General features: G+C 41.4%; 1 protein-coding gene across 2 annotated transcripts in view; it reads right to left on the bottom strand.

Annotated features, from left to right (window-relative positions):
• Positions 1 to 813: 813 nt before the first annotated feature.
• Positions 814 to 26,677, bottom strand: part of Rnf212 (ring finger protein 212) — a 39,672-nt gene continuing 13,808 nt past the window's right edge. The window contains exons 4-12 of one of the 2 annotated variants that reach the window (XM_075942866.1): positions 23,230 to 23,286; positions 21,999 to 22,057; positions 17,704 to 17,756; positions 17,550 to 17,601; positions 16,108 to 16,150; positions 13,995 to 14,058; positions 3,820 to 3,898; positions 1,313 to 1,476; positions 814 to 947 (exon numbers count right to left, since the gene is read on the bottom strand). In XM_075942866.1, coding sequence (XP_075798981.1) covers positions 835 to 947; positions 1,313 to 1,476; positions 3,820 to 3,898; positions 13,995 to 14,058; positions 16,108 to 16,150; positions 17,550 to 17,601; positions 17,704 to 17,756; positions 21,999 to 22,057; positions 23,230 to 23,286 — 684 coding nt within the window. In that variant the 3' untranslated portion in view covers positions 814 to 834. The remainder of the gene's footprint in view (positions 948 to 1,312; positions 1,477 to 3,819; positions 3,899 to 13,994; positions 14,059 to 16,107; positions 16,151 to 17,549; positions 17,602 to 17,703; positions 17,757 to 21,998; positions 22,058 to 23,229; positions 23,287 to 26,677) is intronic. The other variant, XM_075942867.1, reaches the window with a different exon arrangement.

Genomic DNA, 26,677 nt, shown 5'->3' with positions numbered 1-26,677 from the left:
CTTTTCTTGGGGGAAAGCCATGCCTGGGTCATATAGCCTTCTGGGACAGCAGACACAAGGCTTATTCCTGCTCAGCAGCCCAAGCATCATTTCCAGAAGACTGGGGAAATGCAACACAAGCAAGAACATTCATAAAGGTCACACACTGCTGCAATAATCCAGCGTGCAGTCTGCCTGCATCTCAGCCTATCTGCAGAGTGGGCACTTACTTCTTTCTGCTGTTAATGTCTTTCTACAGAACCAGACGAGTTCTCTGACAAGTTAGAGACAAATAAATAAATAAATAAATAAAGGATTAGCCATTATGGTGTTGAATTATGAGAGATACAGAGAATGGAACTGAGGCACATGCCACTTACCTATGAGTGCCAGATGTCTCCTATAGAAAGGGTCTGCTGTCCAACAAAGCAACAGGTTCTATGCCCTTAGGCCTTACCTGCAAGGTCTCTGCAGAGATCTGTCCATGGTATATAGCTTGTGGCTGGCACAAGCGCTAAGTAATAGAACTATGCCACTGGAAACCCACAACACAAGGAAGAAATAGAACCACCCTGAACTGTTGACCCTCCATGGAGGATGTTCCATGCACATATATTATGCTGTGGCACTGGCCTGGCACACCTGAATCCCAGAGAGCTGCAGCTGGAGGTCCCTGACAATAAGCCACAGGTGACTGCTCACTTTGCCCCCAGCCACATTTAGGAGAGTTCTACAGTGCCAGGAAGAATACAGCTGCAAAAAAATTCTACAAGGCTGTCCAGTTACTTTATCAGAAAGCTAAAAGCTACTTTATTTAGATACATCATCTCTCTGGAATGAACGGTACAGTGATATTTACCGATGAACATACATATGCCAAGGGCTGGCTGTAGAGCGTAGATTTGCAGGTGTGGAGGGCAAGAATGGGTTCATCTTCTCAGTGTCCATCCCCCCAGGGGATGCTGACCCTGTAGGAAGCATTAAGAGATGTAAGGAGTTCTGAGCTTTGAAATGACTTCTTAATTCTATACTGCTGAAGAAAACAAGAATGCAAATATCAAATAGGAGAGATAAGTTAAAAGAAAAGAGTTTACTGGTTTAAATATGTGTTTTTAAAATTTCATGTTAAATTAGTTCTTTCAGAGTACTGATGACTAATGTAAAAACCTGTCATAGAGACAGGAACCAGCACTAATGGCTTCTGAACTACTGCCAAGAAACTGAGGAGTATGAGGTTTTGTGTTTGCCCTCACCACACGTATCTACACAAACATCTCATGTATGTACTCTTCTGAGAGCAGACTTAGTGCCAAAAAGCTAGATGAGCACTTGCCTGCACACTGCCTCTGCAGCAGGCCAGAAATGCTGATGGGCTGCCTGGGTAGTCCAGTCCATGAGCCACTAATGCTGGGAGAAGGCCCTTGTGCTGCTCTGCTGGACAGCTGTGATGCTGGAGCTGGTGATCGTTCCTTGAAGGGCATCTGCAATGGTGGGACTCTAAAAATAAATTAAACAAAACCATTCACAAATCTTCATATTTCTGGTAACATAGTCATCCAAGCACTGACTACTGTTTGGCCTTAAAGGTCATCTGTTTATGAAAAATGTATTCTGAGTACTCAGGATAAATAAGGCCTGCTCTAGACTGAGAAGGTGGTGACCAGGACCACACAGAAGGCTGCCCTTGTTCTGTCAGCTACCCTAAGGTCTTGCTGTACAGACGCAGACCAAAGAGGCATTTTCACTTTCCTTAGGGTCCACGACAATGAGTAGCTGAACAGAAATAAAGGGCCAGGATCTTTAAAACTTCATGATCTTCTCTGTCACCACAGCTGGCTTCAGCCCATATTTACCTGTCCCTGGAAGCTACCTCACTCCACATTCCCCAATCCCTTCTAGCAACTCTAGGCAGTTCTAGCAACGTCTTACCATGTGGTACCATCTTGCCTCTTCAGGTCAGCCTGTAGCTCCCTACGCATCCTTTAGTCACCAAGGGCTCCGGGTTTCATTCTCAGCATTCTGAAGGTCATGAACGCTTCCTTGGCAAGCTGGTCCAGACAATGTTTTTTACTATGGCCTCGAGTGGAGTCTTGACTCATGTGTGCTGCCCAGGCTCACCTTACAGGCTGTACTCAGCATGCTGTTATCATCAACTGACTGAATTCTCCTTCTAATCTCTAGTTTTTCTAGATTTTATGGGTTTTGGACATCCTGAAACCTTGCAGTTCGTGGGGACACTGTTCATCCTGAGGTAGCTAACTTCTATAACTCATGAACAGCTTGCTTGTGGGCACACTTCTCACAAGCAAACCTACTTGCCTACAAATTCCTCTTTCAAATTCACACACACCAACTTTTCTCTTGCCTGTACATCCTGGATAGGTGGGGACTGTCAGTGAGTCCAGGGTCCACAGAGTTATCCAGAATGAACAATCAACATTTCTTGCCTTCCACAGAAAGCACAGAACAAGTTTATTTTCACTTTTCCCTGCCCTTTCTTCAAAAATCTCTAGATAGCCATCTCTGTTGCCATCTTACCACAGATGATTCAAATACAGCGAGGGTATTCAGCAACATACTTGCCCTGTCTGTATAACCATGTAGTTTAGAGGTGTCAGTAACAACACAATATACCACCAACCAGGGGACTCAAAAGCCAGTAGAGATAAGGGAAGGTTGGAGCTTCAGGGTGAGCCAACTTCAAGCAAGAGCAGATAAAGTCCTCAGGGTGGGTAAAACTTCTTGTCAGGCACTTTAACCAACAGACAAATGCCCAGAACCTCAGGACCCAAGAATCAGACACAGTTACATGGACTAGGCCATATGCTTACTGCAGCTGGGTGAGCTGGAGGTGAACAGTAAAATGCAGACTTGATGTGGCATTGTAGGATGTTCAAGGGAAGCAGCTGAAGGAGCAGGGCTTGCCTTCTTGAGGCTGGCCTTTGAGTGCTCAGAATGTGTGAGAGAGACACTGGGAGCTGCCTACCTATCCATGGAGAAAGGTGTGGGTGAATGAGAGGTATGTCCTTAGAGCTGGCATACTATAGCCATAGGCCAAGCCAGCCTGTCTCTGCTTCTGTGAAGTATCTTATGGGGCACAGTCAACTTCTGTTCCTCCAGCTACAGTCCTCTTACAAAGGCAGAGCTGAGGAACTGCATGAGAAGCAAGATTATTTACTTCTTGGCTATTACAGGAAACCTTTGTGACCCAAGCTTACTCCTTTAAGGAGTTATTTTATGCTGTGGGACAATGGTTTTACCCTGTAAAGATTTGTTTCTTGTACTTGTTTAATAAAATGCTGACTGGCCAGTAGGTAGGCAAGAAGTGTAGGTGGGATGGCCAGGCAGGAAGTGTAGGTGGGGTGAAGAGAGCAGGAGAATTCTAGGAAGAGGAAAGATTCAGTCTGCAATCGTGACCCAGCCACAGAGGAAACAATAGGAGAATGCCTCATGGATAAAGGTACCAAGCCACATGGCTAACATAGACAAGAATAATGGGCTAGTTTAAGATGTAAGAATTAATTAATTAACAAGAAGCCTGAGCTACTAGGCCAACCAGTTTATAATTAATATGGACCTCTGAGTATTTATTTGGGACTAAATGGATGTGGGACCTGATGGGACAGAAACCTCAGTCAGCAATTGTGCAGCCATTATGTAGTTCTTTTTGAGGTGTCTAAGTTATACCTTGGATTAAAAAACAAAAACATAAACTATAAAGTGAAGCATATAATACCACATTCTCCAAACATGGACACATAGGATTAAAAGGCAATCTGTCAGTTTAAACACTGGCTGGAGGTTTTGTTTGGCTTATGTTTTACCCTAACGAGGACCTGCCTGATAGCCGTCGTCGTCTTCATGCCTGCATGGCTGGGTGTTAAGTTGAGATGCTGGGGTCCCCGGCAGGAGACACTGCCTGTGGAGGGAATAGAACACGCTGTGTGGTACCAGTACCAGACCATACCTGCTGCTGCTTCTCTGCAGGTGTGGTCACGTCTTCATTAGGAGACCAGTATCAGATGGCATGTGCACCCAGAGATCACCTCTGACTCTAGGTAGCCCTCTGAGCGTGACTATTGACTCACCATGTACCCAAATCCTTCCCACTGCCACAGACGGAAGATGTTTCTTGTGTTCTATTTTTCACCTATGCCCTTTTTCAACTTGGAGATAATGTGAACAATTGAAATAATTTGGCAGCTTGATGCCAGTAGTTGGGACCAGAACCAACCAGGGTAGCTGAATTCTGAGCCATAGTGTTTGATCTGCTGGCCAGTAGTTAGTCAGTAAGGGCCATACATACATGGTACGTAGGTGTTCAGTCAGTGACTACCAGGTAGCCACATATTAAGGCCTGGAAAGCACCTGTAGGAGAATGCTCCATTTAAACTGAAAAAGAATGTACATTCTGCTATTGTCAAGTCATGTCTGTATATGCTTTTTTTTATAAGTTATTTGGCTAAACTTCTTCTAGTCTTCTAACTTCTCAGCAATTACATATTCAGTGATTTTTCAATTATAGAGAATAGTATACTGAAATACCCAAACTATAATCTTTGGTTTTCTCTTTAATTCATCATATATTCATTTGGGTTTGTTGTCTACACACAGTAATTGCTTTAGCTTTCTAGTAAATATTTGGCATCATAAAATGTAGAAGGAGAGAGCTGCTTGTTGGTTCTCGGCCGCCTGGCTAGCTTAGACCCAAGATAATTACACAGAAACTGTATTAATTAAATCACTGCTTGGCCCATTTGTCACGAATTAGGTTGGCACGATAAATAGCCAGGCCAGCTTTATGGTTATAAGGGGGAACTCATGCTACAAGAGTGGAAGGTCCGATTTCCTATCTGTCAGGCGGGAGTCGCACAGAGAGAGAGAGAGAGAGAGAGAGAGAGAGAGAGAGAGAGAGAGAGAGAGAGAGAGAGAGAGAGAGAGAGAGAGAGAGCAAGCGAGAGAGTGCATCTGGTTCCTCCCACCTGGGCTCCAGATAGCCATGCCTTAACTAGATATGATTGGTTGACAGAGTTTCCCCATCACCCATTAGCTCTAGCTTCTTATTGGCTAACTCTTACATATTAACTCTACCCATTTCTATTAATCTGTGCATCACAATGAGGTTGTGACCTACCAGCAAAGTTTCATCACATTTGTCTCCTTCACGGCCCCATGGCTTCCCTCTGATTCTGCCCTTCTTTCTCCCAGCATACAGCCTAGCTTTCGCTGCCTAGTTCTGTTCTCCGCTGCCATAGCCTCAAAGCAGTTCTTTATTCATTAACCAATAAAAACAACGCATAGACAGAATGACCTCCCACACTAAGAAAATGTCTCTTTGTTACTAGTGATATTGTTATCTTAAAACTTACTTTGTCTACTATGAATAAAAACCACTCTAGTTCCTTTCCAGTTGCTGTTTACATGATGTCTTCTCTGTCAGTTTTCCTTCACCTATTTATGTGGTCTATATTAATTATAGACAGAATGTAGGTACAAATTTCATGCCAGTCTGACAATCTCTGCTTTTTTGCTGGAGCATTTAGTCCATTCCACTGAAGGGAACTTTTGGTGTAGTTGTATTTGGGTCAACACACACACATTGATAATGGGAGACTTCAATACCCCACTCTCATTAATGGACAAATAATTCATACAAAAGAGACATGTCAGAGTTAACAGATGCTAAGAACCAAATGGACCTAACAGATATCTACAGAACGTTTCACTCAAACACAAAAGAACTTCTCAGCACTTCATGGAACATACTCCAAAACTGATTACATCTTTGGTCACAAAGCAAGTTTCAACAGATACAGTTTTTAACCCCCTGCATCCTATCAGGCCACCACGGATTAAAGCTAGATTTCAACAACAGAAACAACAGAAAGCCGATGAACTCATCGAAACTGAACAACTCTCTACTAAATGACTACTGCATCAAAGCAGAAATAAAGAATTTAAAGAATTCTTAGATTTCAATGAAAATGAAGGTGCAACACACCCAAACTATAGGACACGATGAAAGTGGTGCTAAGAGAAAAGTTCATTGCACTACATACATGAAGAAACTGGAGAGATCTGATACTAGCAACTTAACAGCAAACCTAAAAGCTCTAGAACAAAAAGAAGCAAGTGCACCCAAGAGGAGTAGATGTCAGGAAATAATCAAACTGAAGGCTGAAATCAATAAAATAGGAACAAAGAGAACAATACAAAGAATCAATGAAACAAAGATTTGATTATTTGAGAACATCACCAAGATAGACAAACCATTATCCAAACTAACTAAAAGACAGAAAATATTCAAATCAGAAAAATTAGAAATGAAAAGGGGGACATATCATCAGACACTGAGGAAATCCAAGAAATCTTTAGGTTATACTTTAAAAATCTGTACTCCATAAAACTGGAAAATCTAAAAGAATTGGATAATTTTCTTGATAGATATCACTCATCAAAGTTAAATCAAGAACAGATAAATAAATAGAACAGATAAATTTAAATAGAACTATTACCCCCAGTGAAATAGAAGGAGTCATTAAAAGTCTCCCAACCCCCCCCCCAAAAAAGCCCAGGTCAAATGGTTTTAGTGCAGAATTCTACCAGACTTTCAAAGAAGAGCTTACACTGAAACTCCTCAGATTATTTCACAAAACAGAAACAGATGTTTAAATTGTTTAAATTTAATTTAAATTGTTAGTTCAAATTAAACTAATTTTATGAGGTAACAGTCATTCAAAAATCCAAAACACAAAGATTCAACAAAAATAGAGACCAACTGCCCTCATGAATATAGGTGTAAAAATACTCAATAAAATACACATCAAGAAGATCATCCACTATGATCAAGTAGGCTTCATCCCAGAGACACAGGGATGGTTCAACATATGAAAATCAGTCAATTTAATTCACCATATAAGTAAACGGAAAGGAAAAAAACCCACATGATCATCTCATTAGATGCTGAAAAAGCCTTTGACAAAATTGAACACCTCTTCATCTTAGAGAATTTAGAGATAAAAGGAACATACCTAACACTGCTTGGCCAATCACTTAAGCATATTGCTAGCTAGCTCTTATATCTTTGGTTAACCCATTTCTATTATTTTATATTTTACCAGGAGGCTCATGGCCTACTGGCAAGGTTCTAGCTGGTGGACTGCGTCTTTTTCCTCTGGTGACTCCATAGCTTCTCCTTGATTCTGCCTTCTTTCTCCCAGCATTCAGTTTGGTTTTGCAGCCTAGTTCTACTCTGGCGTATCACAGGCCAAAGCAGTTTCTTTGTTTATTAACCAATAAAAGCAACACATTGGCAGAAGGACTTCCCACATCAGTAATTCAGTGACATTTGAACTGTATTTTAATAAATAGATTGCCTAAAGATCTGAGAGTAAAACAGTCTCATTGGTTAGCCTTACAGACCAGATTTTGGTAAGGCACACCTTTAATCCCAGTAGCCATAATGACACGCACCTTTAATCCTAGTAGCCACACTAGTTGCCATAGCAACTTGGCGATGCACGCCTTTAATCCCTGCCTTAGAGAGAAATATAAGACGGGGGAAGACAGCTCTCACACACAGTCTCCTTTTGAGATTCTTGGAGGCAGGACTGCCATTTCAGACTGAGGTCAAGGTAAGAGCCTTCGAATCTTCAGGTTGAACCCCAATTTCTGACCCTGAGCTTTTATTAATGGTGCTTTAGAGTAACTCTAACCAAGTAAGTGAAAGACTTGTATGATTAAAAACTTGAAATCTTTGAAGAAAGAAATTGAAGAAGATATCAGAAGATGGAAAGATTTCTTATGCTCATGGATTGGTTAGGATTAACATAGTTAAAAATGGCCATCCTCCCAAAAGCAATCTACAGATTCAATGCAAGCCTCATAAAAATTCCAACACAATTCTTTTTTTCATTCTTTTTTGTATTATTATGATTTTATTACTTTAAAAAATGCGAATCCAAATTCTTACTCCCTCCCCTGTTCCCACTCCCTCCCCTGTTCCCACTCCCTCCACACACTCTCCCCTCACCCTCTCTAATCCTAAGAGAGGGAATATTTTTCATTCTAAATACTAACATTATTCTTTCTTGAATAAGCAAATATAAATATCTGCTTTTTGTAACATAAAGATTCCAAAACATGTGAACATAGCCACAATTTTCAAATAAGAAAAAAATAAATATTTTGTAGTCTACTTCATATGTAGTTATAAACTAACATTGCAACTTGTTGTGATAACAAGCAGGCATTCTTTCTTAGTGGACATTATGTTTACCAACAGCAGTCTAATTGCATCTATAATTATTCATTTACAAATGAGATTCTTATATGTTTTTCTTAACATTATTTCTTTTGCTATTAGTTCCAAACCTAGAATCACACATATTCAGTATGTGCTTCACAATTCTTTACAGACCTTGAAATAACAATACTTAACTTCATACAAAAAACCAAAAACCCAGGATAGCTAAAACAATCCTGTACGATAAAAGAACTTCCAAAGGTATCACCATCCCTGATTTTAAGCTGTATTACAGAGCTATAGTAATAAAAACAGCATGGTATTTGCATAAAAACAGACAGGTTAATCAATGGTATCCAATCAAAGACCCAGACTTAAATCCACATACCTATGGACACTGATTTTTGATAAAGAAGCCAGAAATACACAATAAAAAAAGAAAACATCTTTAGCAAATGGTGCTGGTCTAGCTAAGTATCAGTCATGTAGGAAAATGCAAATAGATCCATATATATCACCCTGTACAAAATTCAAGTCCAAGTGGACCAAAGGCCTCAAAATAAAATCAGATACACTGAACCTAATTGAAGAGTAATTTTTGACCTACAATCTGTCCTGCCTTCACAAGATGAGTTGGAGTAATGGTGGTGCAAAACTTGTGGGAGTGGTCAACCAATGACTGGTCTAACTCAAGGTCCACACCACCAGAGTGAGTTCATGCCTAACATTGCCTGGATCGCCAGAAATCAGAGGCTGGACCATTCAGAGACCCAGGATAGAAGATGACTGGTAAAAGGCAAACAAAACAACAACAACAACAACAACAATGAAATGATCACTAATGATATTCTGCTTTACTTACAGATGGGGGCCTAGCCCAATTGTCATCAGAGAGGTGTCATCCAGCAACTGATGGGAGCAGATACAGAGATTCACAGACAAAGGATTGTAGGAGCCAGAGGGGTTGAGGACATCATGAGAACACAGCCCACAGAATCAACTGAGCAGGGGACACAGAGATGAAGCAACAATCATGGAAACTGTAAGAGTCTGAGCTAGGTTTTCTGCATATGTATTATGGTTGTGTAGCTGGGTGTTCCTGTGGGACTCCAAACAGTGGGAGTGGGATATGTCTCTGACTCTTTTGCACGTCCTTAGAACTCTTTCCTCCTACTAGGTTGCCTTGGGCAGTCTTAAGGGTTTGTGCCTAGTCCTATTGTGACTTGTTATGTCATGTTCAGTTGATATCCCTGGGAGACCTGATCTTTTTTTTTTCTTTTTATGAAGAGTAACAGAAGAGTGGATCGGGGGATGGGGAGGCAGTTGGGGGAGGAACTGGCAGGAGTGGAGGGAGGAGAAACTATGATTGGGATGCAATGTATAAGAGAATAATTAAAAAAAGACTCCTTCCTGGTATCACAGTTGCCTTGAATTAAAGACTGTCAGTCAAACAGCTAGTTGAACTACCCTTATGATAGCACTGACTGTCCCAAACACTCTATGGATGCCTTGTGGTAGCTACATGACAACTAGAGCTGCTTGCTGCTGAAGCACAGATCCAGCTCTTGAAGATGCATACCATTGCCACAATGATTTCAAACAGCAGTGCTAGACTCTGCTATCACAAATTTCAGTGAAATTTTCATCCAAGCTAGAGGAACGTGTATCCCCTAGAGACTTTGACTGTATAAAATGGACAATACTATAATTGGTGAATGCAGCATGCCATTTACATAGTGGCTGTGCTGTGGGAACTCCTTCAACCAATAACCAATAGCTTTTAAGACGCAGGCCCAGTTTGGGCGTGGTCTCATGTACGATAAATTTAGATGAAAAGCGTGAGCTTTTCCCTTGGCTGCTGGACTCAGTTCCAGTTCCCTACTCATGCAGAGGACTGATAATCACTGCTTTTTCTGTAAGCCTACCCATAAATAAATAAATCTTTATTATACTCCATTCTGGGCTAGTATGGGGCCATTTTATTTTAAACTGCAACAGATTGGTGTCCAACATGGAGCCTGAGTTCACACCATTACTGGGACCTGCCCAGAAAGTCTGCAGCCTTCTCCCACCCCCACCCAATGCTGATCCTTACCAGTAAGCCAAAACCCTGTGCTAATACATAGATTAATAGAAATGGGTTAATTTAAGATATAAAAGTTAGCTGGGAGTATGCCTGAGTCATTGGCCAAGCAGTGTTGTAATTAATATAGTTTCTGTGTCATTATTTGGGTCTGGACAGCCAGGAAATGAACAAACAGTCTCTGCCTATATGGCTGTTACTGTTGCAAACCTTTTTGTGGTTATATAAGCAGGTTGTTCAACACACTTCTGAAGCCAGCTTGGAGATATGTTCTTATGCTATATCTGGCTATTGAAATATTAAGCCCAATAAAAGTCTTCTCTCAAGTATTTTCATCTACTTTAGATTTTCATAATTAATTTAGCAGGATGATATGGTTAACATTAAGATGGAAGTAGCAGCAGCGGTAGGAGTAATAACTGTAGAAGTGATTTCAGTAGGAACCACGGCAGCAGTGAAGTAGTGGACAGAGTTATGGCAACAGTGACCGCTACAGGAGTGATAGTGGCAAGAGCCATAGCAGTAACTATAATGCAAACAGTAGCAGAAGCAGAAGCAGACGTGTCAACAACATGCGTCTAGGGGCCTTCCAGGAATCCCTGCCCTGCCCAAAAGTAAAGGATCTGGTGGCTGTGGGCATCATGGGATGATCTTTCTACCTGATGTGCCACTGATTCAAAGTTGTCTGATCTGGAATCACAGATCTCTCATGTGAGAAACATGAATGCTGACTACACCCTGTGGTCCACGTCTGGAATGTATTTCACTTTTGCTATACGACTGTCACTCTGCTCTGAAAATGCAGCCTTGTGCTCCCTGGGGTCTAGTGGTGGCAGTGATAGTGGCAACAGCAATGAGAGGCAACTGAAGTGTTGTGGAGATTGGCCAAGCCCAAAAGCCAAAGGTCTCAGACATCCTAGGCCTGAAATCTGGGAAATTCTGGCATCTTAGACACTGAAGCTGTAGTGTTAGCCACTGTCAAGGGCTGGGGAATCCTAACTATGATTGTTCAAAAAAAAGATAATAATAGTGGGTAATAGAGTGAATACTTGTGAGCTATTATTTATGGATAATTTACATTACATTGGTATAGTTTTTGTATATCGATACAAGTTCAAATTATATTTGTTATTTTTGTTTACATTATTTGTACACCTATGCAAAGTTATTCTGTCAGAATGTATATTTGCACGTTTTTACCTTTGGTTAGAACATTTTGTATATTGACACAACTTTTAGGATATATTTTCATATTGTATTATATATTACTCCTACCTCTGATCAAGATACTTATACACTGTTTACATTTTGAGGTCATTGTCCTCATTTGTTGCACATTTGTTTACAGATTATTTAATAATCTGACATGAAGTTTTAGTCTTTAAGTTATACAGGTATTAATTATTATAGGTCAATAGTTGTTCATTTTTGTTGTACATATAGTCAGATCAATTAGGTTCTTTAGATACACAGAGATTGTATTCTGTCTAGATAGATAATCTTCAACCACTTCAAGGATCTGTGGAACATGGCATTTAAATAACGTAGGGTTCTGTTGACATGAGACATGATTGCTTCTGACAGCACCACTATATTCCTGAGAGACTGTTGAGCACCAAAGACACTCCACTTGGAGCTTGTTTTCTTCTAGACAAAACTGGCCTTTGGGCAAGGAACTGACAATGTCTCAACCACTGACAAGATACATGATATCCAAAAATGGGTAAGCAAGACTGTCAAATCTTGCCAAAACAGGGTAAGATGGTTTTGAAAAATTTCCTGCCTCTAAAAATGGTCTGTCAGTTATGCTAGGTCTAAGCCAAAGCTGGTTGTTTCATTGTTGCAAAATGAGACTTTGGGTGTCTGCTCAGGTAGCTAATTGTGTCGTGTCCCCCTCCCCCCCCCCCCCCCCGTCATATATTGCTCTCTTTGGAAGCTACTTGATTGTACTTCCTGCCTGCTCAAGTAATATTATCTCCCTTCTTAGGTCTTCTATGGGGTTGAAGATTGAATAGTCATAGTTACTGTCCTCTTATGATCTAGCTAAGCCATTTCCAATATAAGACTTAGACTCCATAGGATAGAATGTTTATTAAAACATTGAGCATATGTTCCTTGTTTAATATTATGTTGGTTGTAATTCTAGTTATACTTGCTATCTGTTCCTAGTGTATATAGTTTTGTATTGGGTTTGGAACTCTCTTATTTAAACAAAAGGGGGTGGTGCTGTGTGAGCATATTCTGCTCCTTCAGCCAATAGCCTTTAAGATACCAGCCCACTCAGTCATGGTCTCTTATACTGTAAAAGCAGCAGTAAACGTGCGACCACTCTCTTGCTTCTGTCTCCCACTTCCAGCTGCTAGACTCTGTTCCTGTTCGCGCAGAGGACTGTTGTCTAGGATAGTAATCTGTAAGTTTTCCCCTTAAATAAATAACCCTTTTATTATTCATAATTCTGAATTGGTGTGGGATTGTTTTGTGACTTATGTCATCATTCTAGGTCTATATAATCACTATAACACTTGTTACCCAACACTGAGAATACCAGTGAGGTCTGCACATAAATCATAATACTACAGAATAACACCTGCTCCTGCCTGCAGCCTGGCTGAAGAAGCCAAGGGTTATAAAAGTTGTCAAAGGTTAGCACTGGCAGAACTTTTCCTCACTTACCCACTATTTCCAACCAGGTAGAGCAAAGGACACCAAACAGTGGCTGGTAACATTTTATGAGCCATGTTAACTGTTCCTTCCCTCCCCTCCTCTCCATCCCCTCCCCTCCCCTCGCCTCCCCTCCCCTCCCTTCCCCTTCCCTTCCCTTCCCTTCCCTTCCCTTCCCTTCCCTTCCCTTCCCTTCCCTTCCCTTCCCTTCCCATCTCTTCTGTTCTCCTCCCCCTCGTCTCTCCTGCTCCCCCCTTTCTCTCTCTCTGTGTGCACCTAGAGCTCAGGGGTTAATGTTAGGTGTCTTCCTCTGTCATTCTCTACTTTAGTCTTTGAGATATAAAGTTGCCAATTGCCAAATCTGAAACTTGTCATTTCAGCTGGACTGGCTGGCTAGTGAACTTCACTGCCATCTCTCAGGACAAGGATGTGCACTGTTGTATCAGGTTTTTAACACGGGTACCTGGGGAAGTGAACTCAGGTCCTCATGCTTTCACACCAAGCACTTTATTCACTGAGTTTTCTCTTTCCAGGATAGAGCAGGCAGAATGGCCATGGGCTCTATACTTCTTAGGAGAACTGTCAGGAGGCTATAGGTTTTGGAATTTTTATCTGTTAGCTAACAAGAGCTCCCACATCCAGAGCAGGAGGAGGGCTGTGGATATTAGGGAGCCCACATGACAAGAATCAGGGTCTGGAAGGATCACTGGACAAGAGCCACCAGGGCAATGAACTAGCAACCCAAGTCAATTATTAGCAAATAAAGAGGCAAAACAACTTTTGATTAAACTACAAGGAGACAGTAAAACAAGACTAGCATTTTTCCCCATGGTGCATGATCCCAAGAGCTTTTTCTAATATGGTTCAAAATATCTCTGCTGTGGTAAACCCCAAATCTCCCAGCCAGCTGGTGGAGGGCAGCCCTTAAGTAGGTAAGTACTGACAACTTTGGTGAAATATGCCTTTCAGGGAAAATACCCTTGTTTTTCATTGATTTAAAGTAAGATCACAGGAAATTTTACTTACCCATGCGTCCATCCTGAGGTGGACTAATCAGAGAGATTCTTGAAGGGCCTGCTGCCATCTCAGGCTATATAGGCAAAAGAAAACAGCCAGTGAAATGTCCAAATTGCTGCTTGTGAGGGTCCAATTCTGTTCATCAGGACAGAAGTCTTTGGAGCTCTAGCTCTGTAGTCCTGACGCTTATGACAAAACCACCTGCTTACCGGATGATAGCCTCATAGACTGAGACAGAACAGGGAAGGACAGAGGATCACTTCTGTTCTCCCTGGCCCTAAAATAGTAAATGATGCGGGACCCCACTAAATTCCTTTAGGAATATCGGGAGAGGAAAGGACAATTAAAATCCCAAATGATCTGGTTGGAGCTGCCTAGTCTGAACCCTCCTTCTTGGGCCCCCTTTTTCCTGAGACTCTAGGAGCACAGGTAATGTTACTGTCCTTGCTTGACTCAGAGAAGACTTCTGCCTTGCAAAGTTTAAAATGTTTACTAACGGCCCTCTTTCCAGATGTCTGTCTATGTGTTGTCTAACACTTCTCTTTGGAGTTTCACTCACTGAATTCTGTCCCCCCCCCCCCCCCCACACACACAGCTGCAATGTATCAACTGTGCCTGTTATCTTCTGTATCTCTAGCTCACCCCAACCGCTTGGAGGCTAAAGAAACCTGAAGCAGAATGACCTGCCCCTGCCCCCCATAAGGGTCCCTCTTCACCATTAATATGGAGATCTGGAGAACCATCAGTACATGCACAACAACCCTGAAACAAGGCCTCAGGCAGAAGGTAGAAGCAGAAGTCTAGCCTCTAAGGAGCTGAGAGACGCAGCAGGGATCTGTGAGCTTCTGGGCAGTATGAGGTAGAGAGCAAGGGAGAGTGGGAAATTGCCCACAGTAGAGTAGGTGTACACTGGAGGAAGTAAGCACGCACAGGAGGTAAGCTGAGCAGGGAGGTGGCAGTCTGTCTTTGTGTCAACTGCAAAGGACCTTAAGTATCTTCTCCTCAAGGCATGAATAACTTCTCATTCCCTGCTAAAGTCCTACCTATCTACTCTGAAATCTAGATTCCTTTATAAGCAGGTTCAGGAGATTCTCTTAGAAATGGACATGACTTCTGATTAACAAGTCCACACACTGGTATCTACCTTGGAGGACTATTAGGAGAATGGTCCTCATTTAAAAAGCACTTAAAGATGTGCTAGCGGGCAGGCCCTTGAAACAACACAGTAATAAATTCACACCAAAGAAAGAGTGTTATTACAGTGTATGCAGTCTCTCTCCTTTGCTTGATTCTTCTGGTTACAGCCCACCTGGTGATACCCCAGCCTTGTGAAACATCTCTGAGGGCCTCATGTTGGAGCAATATGGCATGCATAGAATCCAGTTCTGCCTGAACTGGTGCATTCCTAGGTTTGGTTTCATTTCCACTGCTTTTGTTTTTCTCCAATTTACAGTTGTGGCTTTGTTTTTTAAGCCTTACATGTCTGGCCCACTTGTTTTTAGTGCTGATAGGGTTGTTTATAATAAGCACTTCTTTCTTGATTATGGTCAAGGGAAGGTGAAATACAGGGCTCCAAGTCCTGCCACTTTTACTAACAATGCAAGGGACCCTGTTGCCCTTATCATAGGCCTAGCCATAAGGACAGAAGGGAATGTTCTTGTTTCTAATCACAACCCATCCATTAACTCTGGTGTTAACACAGTAAAGTGGTGTGGGATTGTCCCCCTGTATGCTGTGAATATGCTTTATTACCATTGGTTATTGAAGAAGCTGCTTTGGCCTATGGTAGGGCACAATACAGATGGGTGGAAAATCCAAGCAGAGAAAGGGAGAAAGAAGGAGGGGTGAGGGAGATGCCAGAAGCTGTTGGAGAAGCAAGATGTGAGGTAACAGTCACAAGCCTCATGGTAAAATATGAAATAAAAGAAAAGAATTAACTTAAGTTGTAGGTGCTAGTTAATAATAAGCCTGGGTTAGTAGGCCAAACAGTATGTATTTAATGTTAAGCCTTGGAGTGGTTATTCAGGAACTGGTGGGCACGAGAGAAACCTCAGTTACAATAAAAACCTTTGCTAGAGACCACCATGTGCCTTGAGCAATGTGGCAGCCCAGGTATACTTACCTTTCTTGCTTGAGGAGTCGGGTCAATTTCCATTGATTCTATTCTGTTAAACAGTGAAACATGCTAATGAGACTGAAAATTTACTGTAATTTAAAAACATAAATTTAAATATCCTTGTATGTAATAAGTCAGAGCAAATTTCCAAGTCCTTTCATGGGGTTGTCAGGGTGTGTATAGGTATAAGTTTGCTTCTTCCTATGTATTCTACTGGGTGTTCATTGACTGCAAATTAGGCATAATTTCTCCAGAGCAGAGCTACAGCCCCCACATTTGTCTTAGTTCTTCAACTGCTGCCTAGTACTACTGACTAGACCCCTATGAACAGGAACATTCACTGACTGCTGTTAATATATGATTAGCCCACATGTTACAGAATTCATTAGTCAAAAAGAAGACAGGGAAACATCAGTTTGATTTATTTTCAATTTGGCCTTTACCTAGCCTGGTTAAATGATGGTAGTGACCTCAGAGCAAGGGACACCCTTTCTTAACTACTTCAGCAGGAGTCCAGGATGGCTCATTATCTCAGCCTACATATACAGTTGCTCCAACATCTATTTTAAATTTAATTTTCCTGGACGGGGATGTCACCTCAAGAGTTTTCCAGATCCCTACCTTCCTCTTTGTTTTCACTGTCTTCTATCTGGATGTTCTACATAATATTCTCTTTGTGACAACTCCCTATAGGGCAGCTAGAGACAGTCTACTTGACTGGTAACTTCACAACCCACAAGAAAGCACAGATGTGACAACTTCCCAATCACAGGAGAATCTCCTGGAACTCACACCTACTTGCTGCAGACCCATCAACTAAACCCATAAAAAAATTATGTTTAGAGAATACGATGGGCCCATTAAAGGCACATGCCCATGGTGATTCCCTCCTTATGCCTAATTCTATTTCAGACTCATGAGGAGCAAGGATGGAAACTGCTTTCCCAAATCAGGTTTTAGGGGTAAAAATGGTATAATGAATGTGTACTTTCCAAGGGATAGCCAGAGTTTCCTAAGGCTGAGTTGTCCCAAAGATACTCAGAGACACAAGATAGGACTCTCAGAGTAGAGTGGTACATGAGGTAGAAGGACCATCCTGCTATATCTACAGACACAATCCTCACTTCTGGGTAGGGCAGGGATTTCTGGGGTGTTCATAGACACCTGATCATACTCAACTAATTTGCTGTGGATGTAGGAATAGAGTACTATGACTGTCCAGTGAGAATCTAAGTTCTGACTCTGGAACCAAAGTTTCACACTAATGTAAGCTAAGTACTTAGAGCAGCTAGACATCCAGTGACCTGCTCATGCGCTTAGTTAATGGGTAGGATTTGGAGATTTGGAAGTAGAATCAGATAGAAAGAAAATGCAGACGTGTCCATAGATATGACTATGGGTTACTCAATTTTCAAAAATTCCTACACCATCCCACCAGGCCCACACACCTGTCAGGAAGTGAAGAGTTGGGTGGCAGCAAGAGGTATCCATTTGGCTTTGCTGAAGGAACAATGATTTAAAAAAGCCTTTTATTAGTGTCTACTTTTTGTGGCTTAGAAGCAGGTATCTTTATATTCTCCTTTACAAAATTACTTCACTTACTTGAAACAGAAGATTTGATTGTGTTGAAAGCTGCTTGATGTGATGACCTCATACTAAATATATGGAGTAAAGGTTAATTAAATGGATGGAGTAAAGATTAATTAATTAAATTGATTTCTCCCTCTTTCATCCCAAAGTATAAAACGGCTTGGAAAAAGTTAACTGAATTTCTACACATTCTCTTGGCCTACTGCTTTATTCCTTTACAACTAGAATGCAAAGAAAACCAACACTGGCTACCATGTAGCTGATACTTGTGGTTGCAAATATTATACTAATGGGTCATTGACAAGTTATGTTTTAAGTGTATGAAATTCAAATGTAACAATAAGAGATACTAACTATTCAGATTTAATGGCTAACAGGAGAAATGGAACAAGTTTTCCCCAGCAAAGCAAGCCTGATCTCTGTTACAGAAGGCAGAAGAGACAACCTTGCCTGAGGTCTGATACCTAATAACCCTACTCAATGCTGCATGCTAAGCTGTCTGTTCCCAGCAGGATGCACCCTGGGCTCTCTATCTGCCTAGCCTAGCCTAGTAGTGTTTATGTGAATGTAGGGCAAAGCATGTCTGTTTCTAAAGACTCACAAGGCATGTATGAAAAATGCAGATGAGATACTGCAACATACACATTGGTCTGAATGTTGAGAAAGTCTATACTTGCAATCAGTCCAGTCAGACCAAATAAGCCAAGAATAGACATTTATCGAGAACTGTGACCTGGGCTTCTGTTATAAAGTCACTTCCTGGAGCCCTCCATTAGTATTCATTTCTCTCACCCAGTACCATTTCTCACAAGAGTACATGTTCCTGTCTGATTTAAGTTCATTTATTGCCCTCCCTCAAACAGAAGCACCTGAGCACAAGCAGTTGACATACTTGGCTCACATGAATATCTAAAGTCAAGAATGGTGCCTCTTAGGTGCCCATGGAGGCTTGAAGAAGGCATTTGATTTCCCAGAACTAGAGTTATAGACAGCTGTAAGCCACCTGATGTGGGTGCTGGGAACCAAACCATGGTCCATTGAAACAGAAGCAAATATTCCTACCTGCTGAGACATCTCTCCAGCTCTTCCATTTTTTTTTTTTAAAAATAAGGATAGAGAAAAGATGTCCTTTTCTTCAAGATGGAGGTAAAAAAGAGTTTGGTCAGGAGCTATAACAGGTACTCACACCTACTTCCTGGTCACATTCCCAGGCCCAATATGGCCATGACACCTTTAGGAGTTTGGTTGGTAAGGCTAGTAGGTGTCCACATACTCAGGTAACCAGTGAGAAAAACCTTCATGGGTAATTGTACCACTGTCTCAGAAATACACAGCCACCACTGGACAAATATGCACCATGTCTTGTATCAATGTGTTGTCTAAACTATGGTGTGTTATGGAGTTCATATTTCATGGACATTAAGTACAAATACAGAGCTTTAGCCAGGCAGTAGTGGTGCACGCCTTTAATCCCAGCACTCGGGAGACAGAGGCGGTAGGCAATCTCTGTGAGTTTGAGGCCAGCCTGGTCTATAAGAGTTAGTTCCAAGACAGGCTCCAAAGCTACAGAGAAACCCTGTCTTGAAAACCAAAAAAAAAAAGCTTCACAATTGCAGCATTATTATGGCACTGACCAAAACAAATAAGAAATGAGAATTTTTAATGTTTGTTATTTTTCAGATATTGAAATGTAATATAATTTTGGTTATCTGTAGTACTTTGAGATATACCTCATTATAATATATGACTACGTGGTTCATATTAATTGTTAACTTGATAGGATTTAGAATTGCCTAAACCTTTGGCAGGTTAATGAGCAAGTTTCTAGACTGAGTTAACTGAGTTGGGGCAACTTATTCTGAATGTGGGTGTGGTACCATCCAATAGGTTAAGATCTCAAGCTGAAAAAAAAGGAGAAAGCAAGCGCCACCAGGATTTATCTGTCTCTTGACCGTAGAAGCAGTTTGACCAGGTGCTTCACTGCCACTGCCTCGATGTCTCACCTTTCACAAAGGGCTGCCACTTCAAAATGTGGGTAAAAATAAACTTATTTCCTTAAGTTATATGCTTTTGTCAAAGCCATGAGAAAAATAATTAATATAAAAAATTGGTACTGAGAAGTGGGACTTTTGCTGTGATAAAGCTAACCACATGGTTCTTAGGCCTTGGAAACCAGTTTGCAGGGAGAATGTGGAATAGTTTGGAACTTCAGGTTAGAAAATTTTCAGAAGTTGGGTAGTGGTGGCGCACGTCTTTAATCCCAGCACTTGAGAGGCAGAGGCAAGCGGATCTCTGTTCGAGGCCAGTCTGGTTTAAAAGAGCTAGTTCCGGGACATTCTTGACAGCTACAGTGAAATCCTGTGTTGAAAAAAAAAACAAAATAAAAAAGAAAGAAAGAAAGAAAATTCTTAGGATACCATAAGCAGAGCTTAATAGGCCAGTCTCGTGTCTGGTGGGAATTTGGAAGAATAAAATGCTGACAGAAATGTAGGTGGTGGAGGCTTAGCTCACGAGGTTTCAGAGGAGAAGAATTCTATTAGGCACTGGGCTAGAGGTCATTTGTGTTATCTTCTGGCAAAATAGTGGCTGCATTCTACTCATGTTCTGAGAACTTCGGTGAGGCTGAATTAAAAAGAAATAGGCTAATTTGATTGTGGAGGAAATTCCAAGATAAGATATTACCCAGGCTCTTACCTATTACCCAGGTCTACAGGAAGAAAGAGCAACAGCAGAATGGATAAATAAGTAAATTGCCCCTTAGCAGGGAAAGGACACAGTTTAAAGTTGTAGATAGAAAAGGTAGGCGATGAGAAAGAGCTGTAATTGTTAAAAAGATTAGCACCATTAAAGAGAAAACTTAAACTTTGCACTGGGAAAACAGCGCTCTAGGAAAGATTCTAGCCATTAAAGGCTCCATCTTGTGAAAGCCAAATTCTTTAGAAAGAAAAGCATCTAAACTGAGAATGACTGACAACCACAGCCTAGGGAAAACTTTCGTCAGGATCAGCCTGGAAGGTACACAGAGGCTGATACTACTATGGTCCAAGGTGCCAGGCTCAAGCTGGCAGCATAATTTGGCAGTCTTGTCCATGTGGTATTGGTTCTAAGGAATGGAAGATGAAAGAAAAAGGTAATCAGGGAAGACCACCCCTGCGACCAAACAATGTGTGGTATGGTTGGTTCTCTGCTAGGGGACCCTGAGGGGCTACTGTATGAAGATGTGAAGCTGAAGTCCAGTGGAGATCCCAGAATCTTGGAGATGCCAGGATCATAATACTTTAGCAAGGAAAGCTGTAGGCATGGAGTGGGGTCATCCCAAAAGAAGAACTTTGTGCATTGAGCGATAGGCTACCCAAGTTATTTGGAACTGAAATGATTCTAGCAAGAATTTAGTGTTTTCTTTCTGGGTATTAGTCTTGTCTACCTTTGCTTTGCCCCAATTACTTCCTTCTGGACTACAAATGTTTAATTTGTGACACTATATGTTAGAAGTGCATAACTTGTTTTTTAAAATTTTATTTTATAGAATATCATAGTTAAGATAATGAACTGTGTCTTATAAGAGGCTCTACATTTATACTTTTTGGAACTGTTAAAGATTATGTGGACTTTTAAAGTTGGACAGCATTTTTCATTATGGGATGGTCATGGTGGAAAGTTATGGCTTTAAAGCTATGTTTAGGTATGAAATTGACAAAGGATAGACTGACAATGACTAATATCAACTTTACAGAATCTAAAATTTCAAAGGAAACAAATCTTTGGATATATCTATGAAAGAATTTATAGGTTGAATTAAATGAGGCAGAAAGACCCACCCTAAATTTGGGTAGCACTATTCCACAAGCAGAGATCTTGGACTTAAAATGAAGACAGTAAGCTGAACACCAGCACTCACTTTTCTCTGCTTTCTGAATGAAGGAATGATACAATCAGTGGCCTCAAGTTAGTGTTGCCATGCCTCTCACCCCAGGATCTACTACCGTACAAAATAAATTCCTCCTTCCTCAAGTTGCTTTTATCACAGAAATGAGAAAAGTGACTAATAAAATGAACTTACGCAATGCAAGTGCCTTGAAGAACATATGCCATGCTAAGCTCTCCCTTCATACCTGGCTGCCATGTCATGCACAAAAGAGACTGCAGGCAGCCACCATTTGCATTTTGGTCACTGTAATTCCTGGCCTTTTACCAATGCCTTGATAAGCCTTGGAAGCCTCTATGGGGACCTTTCATCTCTTTTATCTGTTTTTCTCTATCTCAGTAATATATGGAACTAGATTATTGTTTCCATGAGGCACTCTTACCTTTGTAGTTGCTTGATTTGTAGCAGTGACTTTCTGAGGGACTCTTCCAACTGAGAAATCTGAATATAAATAAGATCCCATTATTAGATAGACTATGCCAAGTGGCAGTTCAGAGAACACTTTGGTTTGTCTACAAATGTGACATTTCAGCAAGCCTAGCTCATCAGGATCTTTGTACAGAGCTGAGTCAGGTCAGAGCTCTAGAGACTGGGGACCCAGCTCAGTCTCCACAAGGCAGTAGACCTGAACTAGCCAGTAGGAGCCCAAAGCATGAAGCTCTGCTAGGTACTCCTTAGAAATTCTGATGTCAAGTCTTAAACATGTCCTCCTTTACACAGATGATTTCAGAATGCAGTCTGTAACATGTCAAGATTTAGATCTGGCGTTGTCACAAGGCACTGGGAAATGTCAAGGGGTAGATTTAAAGTCTTCAAATTTATAGTGGTATATGTAAACCCCCTCATTTGCTAAGAGGTTTAATAAGGTAATACATATCAAATGAGTAACCAAGGCTAGACTGGAAGAAGCCTCTAGGCTGGATTTTGGGCAGCTGTAGAAAGTGCTGTGGATAAAGCAGTGGATATCAGAGTGAGGACAGTGAACTGTGCACAGAACCTGAGGGCCCTGACTGCCTGTGTCATCTGTGTACCACAGTCGTGGACTGGGAAATGCTTTCTAGACTTGATAATGGGTTCTCAGAACTCTATGGACTTATAACTAGGATCCTCTCACTTCATTTATTATAGAGCCTTTGGAGTTTTTTTAAAAAAGGACTTTTATGTAAAAAACAAGAGGGGTGAGAAGAGAAGCCTCTGGGCTACTCTCATGTTCCTAAGGTCCTAGTATTGGCCAGTACAGATGAGGGAGTCCAGGTGGACAGAATAGTTAACTCTGTGTAGTCTGCCCAAAGCAGAAGGGCTCCTAGGCAGGTCAGGCAAACAGACTGATGGTCATAAGAAGTAACCACCTCCTCAACTGGAAATGCTAGTGAACCCTATTCAGATCATGGACTCAAAGTTGGATATAGTGGCACATGCCTTTAATCTCAGCATTCAGGAGGCAGAGGTTGGTGGATCCCCATGAGTTTGAGGCCAGCCTTGCCTACAGAGAAAGAGAGCGGGGCGGGGGGTGGGGTGAGGGGTGGGGTGGGGGGTGGAACTTGAACTATAACAATATGACATTGAAATTACAAGATCAAACAAATAAAGAAGAAAGAGTTTATTTCATTTACCTTTTCTTGATAGAAGGCCACCAGTCTCCTTCTGTGTTTTTCTTGAAATTCTGAAATCTAGTAAGACAACACATTTCAGCTGCTGAGGGCACAAAGTCATGGCATATCTCTTGTGGAAGCTGAAGGCTGGAAGAAACTTTAAGTGTGGGTTGCAGCATGTTCTGTTTTACATGTACTCCCCCAATAGACCTGCATCTCTTCCCATGGGGACAGTCACAGATTCCCTGGATTTGTTTGTGGTTAGTGTCTGACCAGAGTAGACACATAGTTTAGATGCTTCAGGAGGAACAGAATGCCAGAAGGTTGTCAAATGCAAAGGCAGGTAGGCTTATCCAATATGAACTCTAAACAATAAGGCTCTTTGTCTCTGTAGCAGCCTTTCTGTTTAAGATGTTCCAATGGTGTGCTTACTCTAGTGGTAAGTAAAATAGAATACATGGTCCCACTTTGAAGGTAGTGATTAAGGAAGGCCTCCTGCCTGGTGAATAACCTTAATACATTGACTAGGGCAGGATTGGAGAGGTGGAAAGAGCTGAAAGAAGAAAGTCCAGCATGATGAGTAGCCTTGTATGGACAGTTAGAGCCAGCTACATCTGAAGCCAGCACCATCCCTACCTTCACACTCACAGGAAACATCATATACCCTATGTGATTTGAATTGGGCTTTTGAGAATGGCAGTGTGAACAAGTGAGCAGGCTCACTCAAAACAAGAAAGCTAATTGATGGTTTGAATAATGGTGTCAACTTAGCTGAGACATTAAACTGTCACTCCTTCACCTAAATCTGCCACCACTCAGTGCTGGTCCACAGGTATAGGGTGATTATAGGTAGAGATTAATACTTTAAGGTTCCATATGTCCCTCTAAGTAATAATAGCACAGATACAAAGGTGGTATTCATTCACCACACAGCTTCCCTTGGATCATAGTAGCATCAGCCTCCATATACCTTACAGTATAGTTCTGTTGTGGAAAGCAACAACTCAACAGAGCATGCAACTCATCCACTGTGAGCACCTACTCCTAGAGATGGGACTATACAGGGAATGAACCTTCAGGTCAACAGGGACAATATCCTCCCTATACCTGAGCTCTGGCTCTATATTTTACATGTGGCTTAAGTCTTTGAGTCTCCAAAAAGAATCACAGTGTTTGGGACATGACAGGGACAATCAAAAGACTGTTGCTTACATAGATAAGTATAGACTTCATTGAGCCATCCCTGTAGGAATCCTCACTGGAGTAACAGTCAATATCCTTGAGCATATTCCTCAACTGTGCAAGCAACTCTTGCCCCTCAAAGTCCAGCACCAAGGGCCTTGTCATGAACTTTCTCTTTACCTGCTTGGATAGCCCTGATTTTCCAGCTCCTAATATTCATGAGAGAGACTTAGCGATAGATCCTCTTTCCCTGACTGGAAGCCTGCTGGTGTCATGCTTGAAGAGGGTAAAGTTATGTTTGGGGGATTTTCTTTTCCTTCAATTTTCCCTTCATACTGTGTAAGGCACATGACATTATCCATGTTCTGGATTTGACCTATGGGCCAGGTGGAGCTGGAAATTGTTCTGTCAGCAGACTGATGTTCCCAATTTCTGTTAGTAACTAAAAACTTGCCAGCTGCCTATCTTCTACTTTCTTCCTCAGTACACCCACACTGGTAACAAGAGAGAAAACTTAATTTGCTCTGCCACTTTCTCAAGGACCCACATTTCTGTAGCATGTGTCAACACCAATCAGGATGTAGGCTTCCAGTGGGTGGACACTGGAGCCTGGAAAGGCCTGCTCATGAGGAATGCTCCCCTTGCCATGGCACAGTGAGTTTTATATAAGGACCCTGGTAAGAGCAGCTTTCAGGACTATGGAAGATTCCGGTCTCTTCAGTTGCAGATTTGACAGACACAGCTGCCCCTAGGATACAACCAAATGGAAAGCAGTACTGGAACCTAGAGTCCTGTCATGGTGATGGGCTAAGAGATAGACTGGCACCGTAGATGACACTAGTCCAGAGAGTCTCTTATGATAATGGGAGCAGGCAAGACCCCAAGCATCTGTGTCACTGGGTCTTCTGCCTGCCTGGACTCTTCCAGGTCTGTAATCTCAGGTTGTCTAGGAGTTGTGGTTTGTGCTCCAGGAGGGATTGTGCTCTAGAGACTAGAGGGCTAGAAGTGGCCTCACAAGCGAGACTACATTCGTAAAACAAAACAAACAAACGGACCACGAAACCTGGAATGGTGGCACACAACTGTATCCCAGCATCTGGAAGGATGAGATAGGAGAATTATGAGCTTAAAACCAGCCTTGGCTGTATAAGAACTTCTGTGCTAGTTTATAAATAATGATCTTCACCAACTCCACATCAGACAGAGGTCTGATCTCCAAAATATACAAGAAATCAAGAGATTGGTCATCAAAAGAACAAATAATCCAATAAAAAAATGGAGTACAGATCTAAACAGAGAACTCTCAATAGAGGAATCTAAAATGGCTGAAAGACTCTTAAGAAAATGTTCAACATCCTTAGTAATCAGAGAAATGCAAATCAAAACAACTCTGATATTCTATCTTACACCTGTAAGAGTGACCAAGATCAAAAACACTGATGAAAACTTATGCTGGAGAGGTTGTGGGGAAAAGGGTACACTTCTGCATTGCTGGTGGGAATGCAAGCTGGTACAACCCCTTTGGATGTCAGTGTGGTGATTTCTCAGAAAATTAGGAATCAACCTTCCTCAAGACCCAGTAATACCACTTTTGGGTATATATATCCAAAGGATGCTCAATTATGCCACAAGGACATGTGTCCAACTATGTTAATAGCAGCATTGTTTGTCATAGCCAGAACCTGGAAACAACCTAAATGCCCCTCGACCGAAGAATGGATAAGGAAAATGTGGTACAATGGAATACTCCACAGCAGAAAAAAATAACAACATCTTGAATTTTGCAGGAAAATGGATGGAGCTAGAAAACATGATTTTGAGTGAGGTGACCCAGACCCAGAAAGAAAATTATCACATGTACTCACTCCTAAGTGGTTTTTAAACATAAAACAAAGAAAACCAAACCATAAACCACAATCTCAGAGAACTTAGATAACAATGAGGACTCTAAGAAAGACATACATGGATATAATTGACATGGGAAATAGAAAAAGACAAGATCTCCTGGGATAAATTGAAAGAGGGCTGAAGGAGAGCGGAGATGCAAGGAGGGGAGCAGAGAAAAATGTACAGCTCAATAAATATCAATTAAAAATTATTTTACTAAATGAAAAAAAAGAAATATAGTTGGCATCTGTGGGGGTATAATGTCTAAAGGAGGGTAGATCTAAGCTAAGTTGAGCTCATATGTATCTCAATGTCACAAAAGCATACACAATGACATAGATCAGAGATAATGTCAGCACTGAAACCTTTATGATAAACTATTTTACAAGTGAGATAATTA

Source organism: Microtus pennsylvanicus, chromosome 12 (assembly GCF_037038515.1).
Source record: "Microtus pennsylvanicus isolate mMicPen1 chromosome 12, mMicPen1.hap1, whole genome shotgun sequence".
In the NCBI taxonomy this organism is placed as follows: Eukaryota; Metazoa; Chordata; class Mammalia; order Rodentia; family Cricetidae; genus Microtus; species Microtus pennsylvanicus.
The sequence above is the reverse complement of the archived record's forward strand: the minus strand, read 5'-3'. Positions and strand labels throughout refer to the sequence as shown.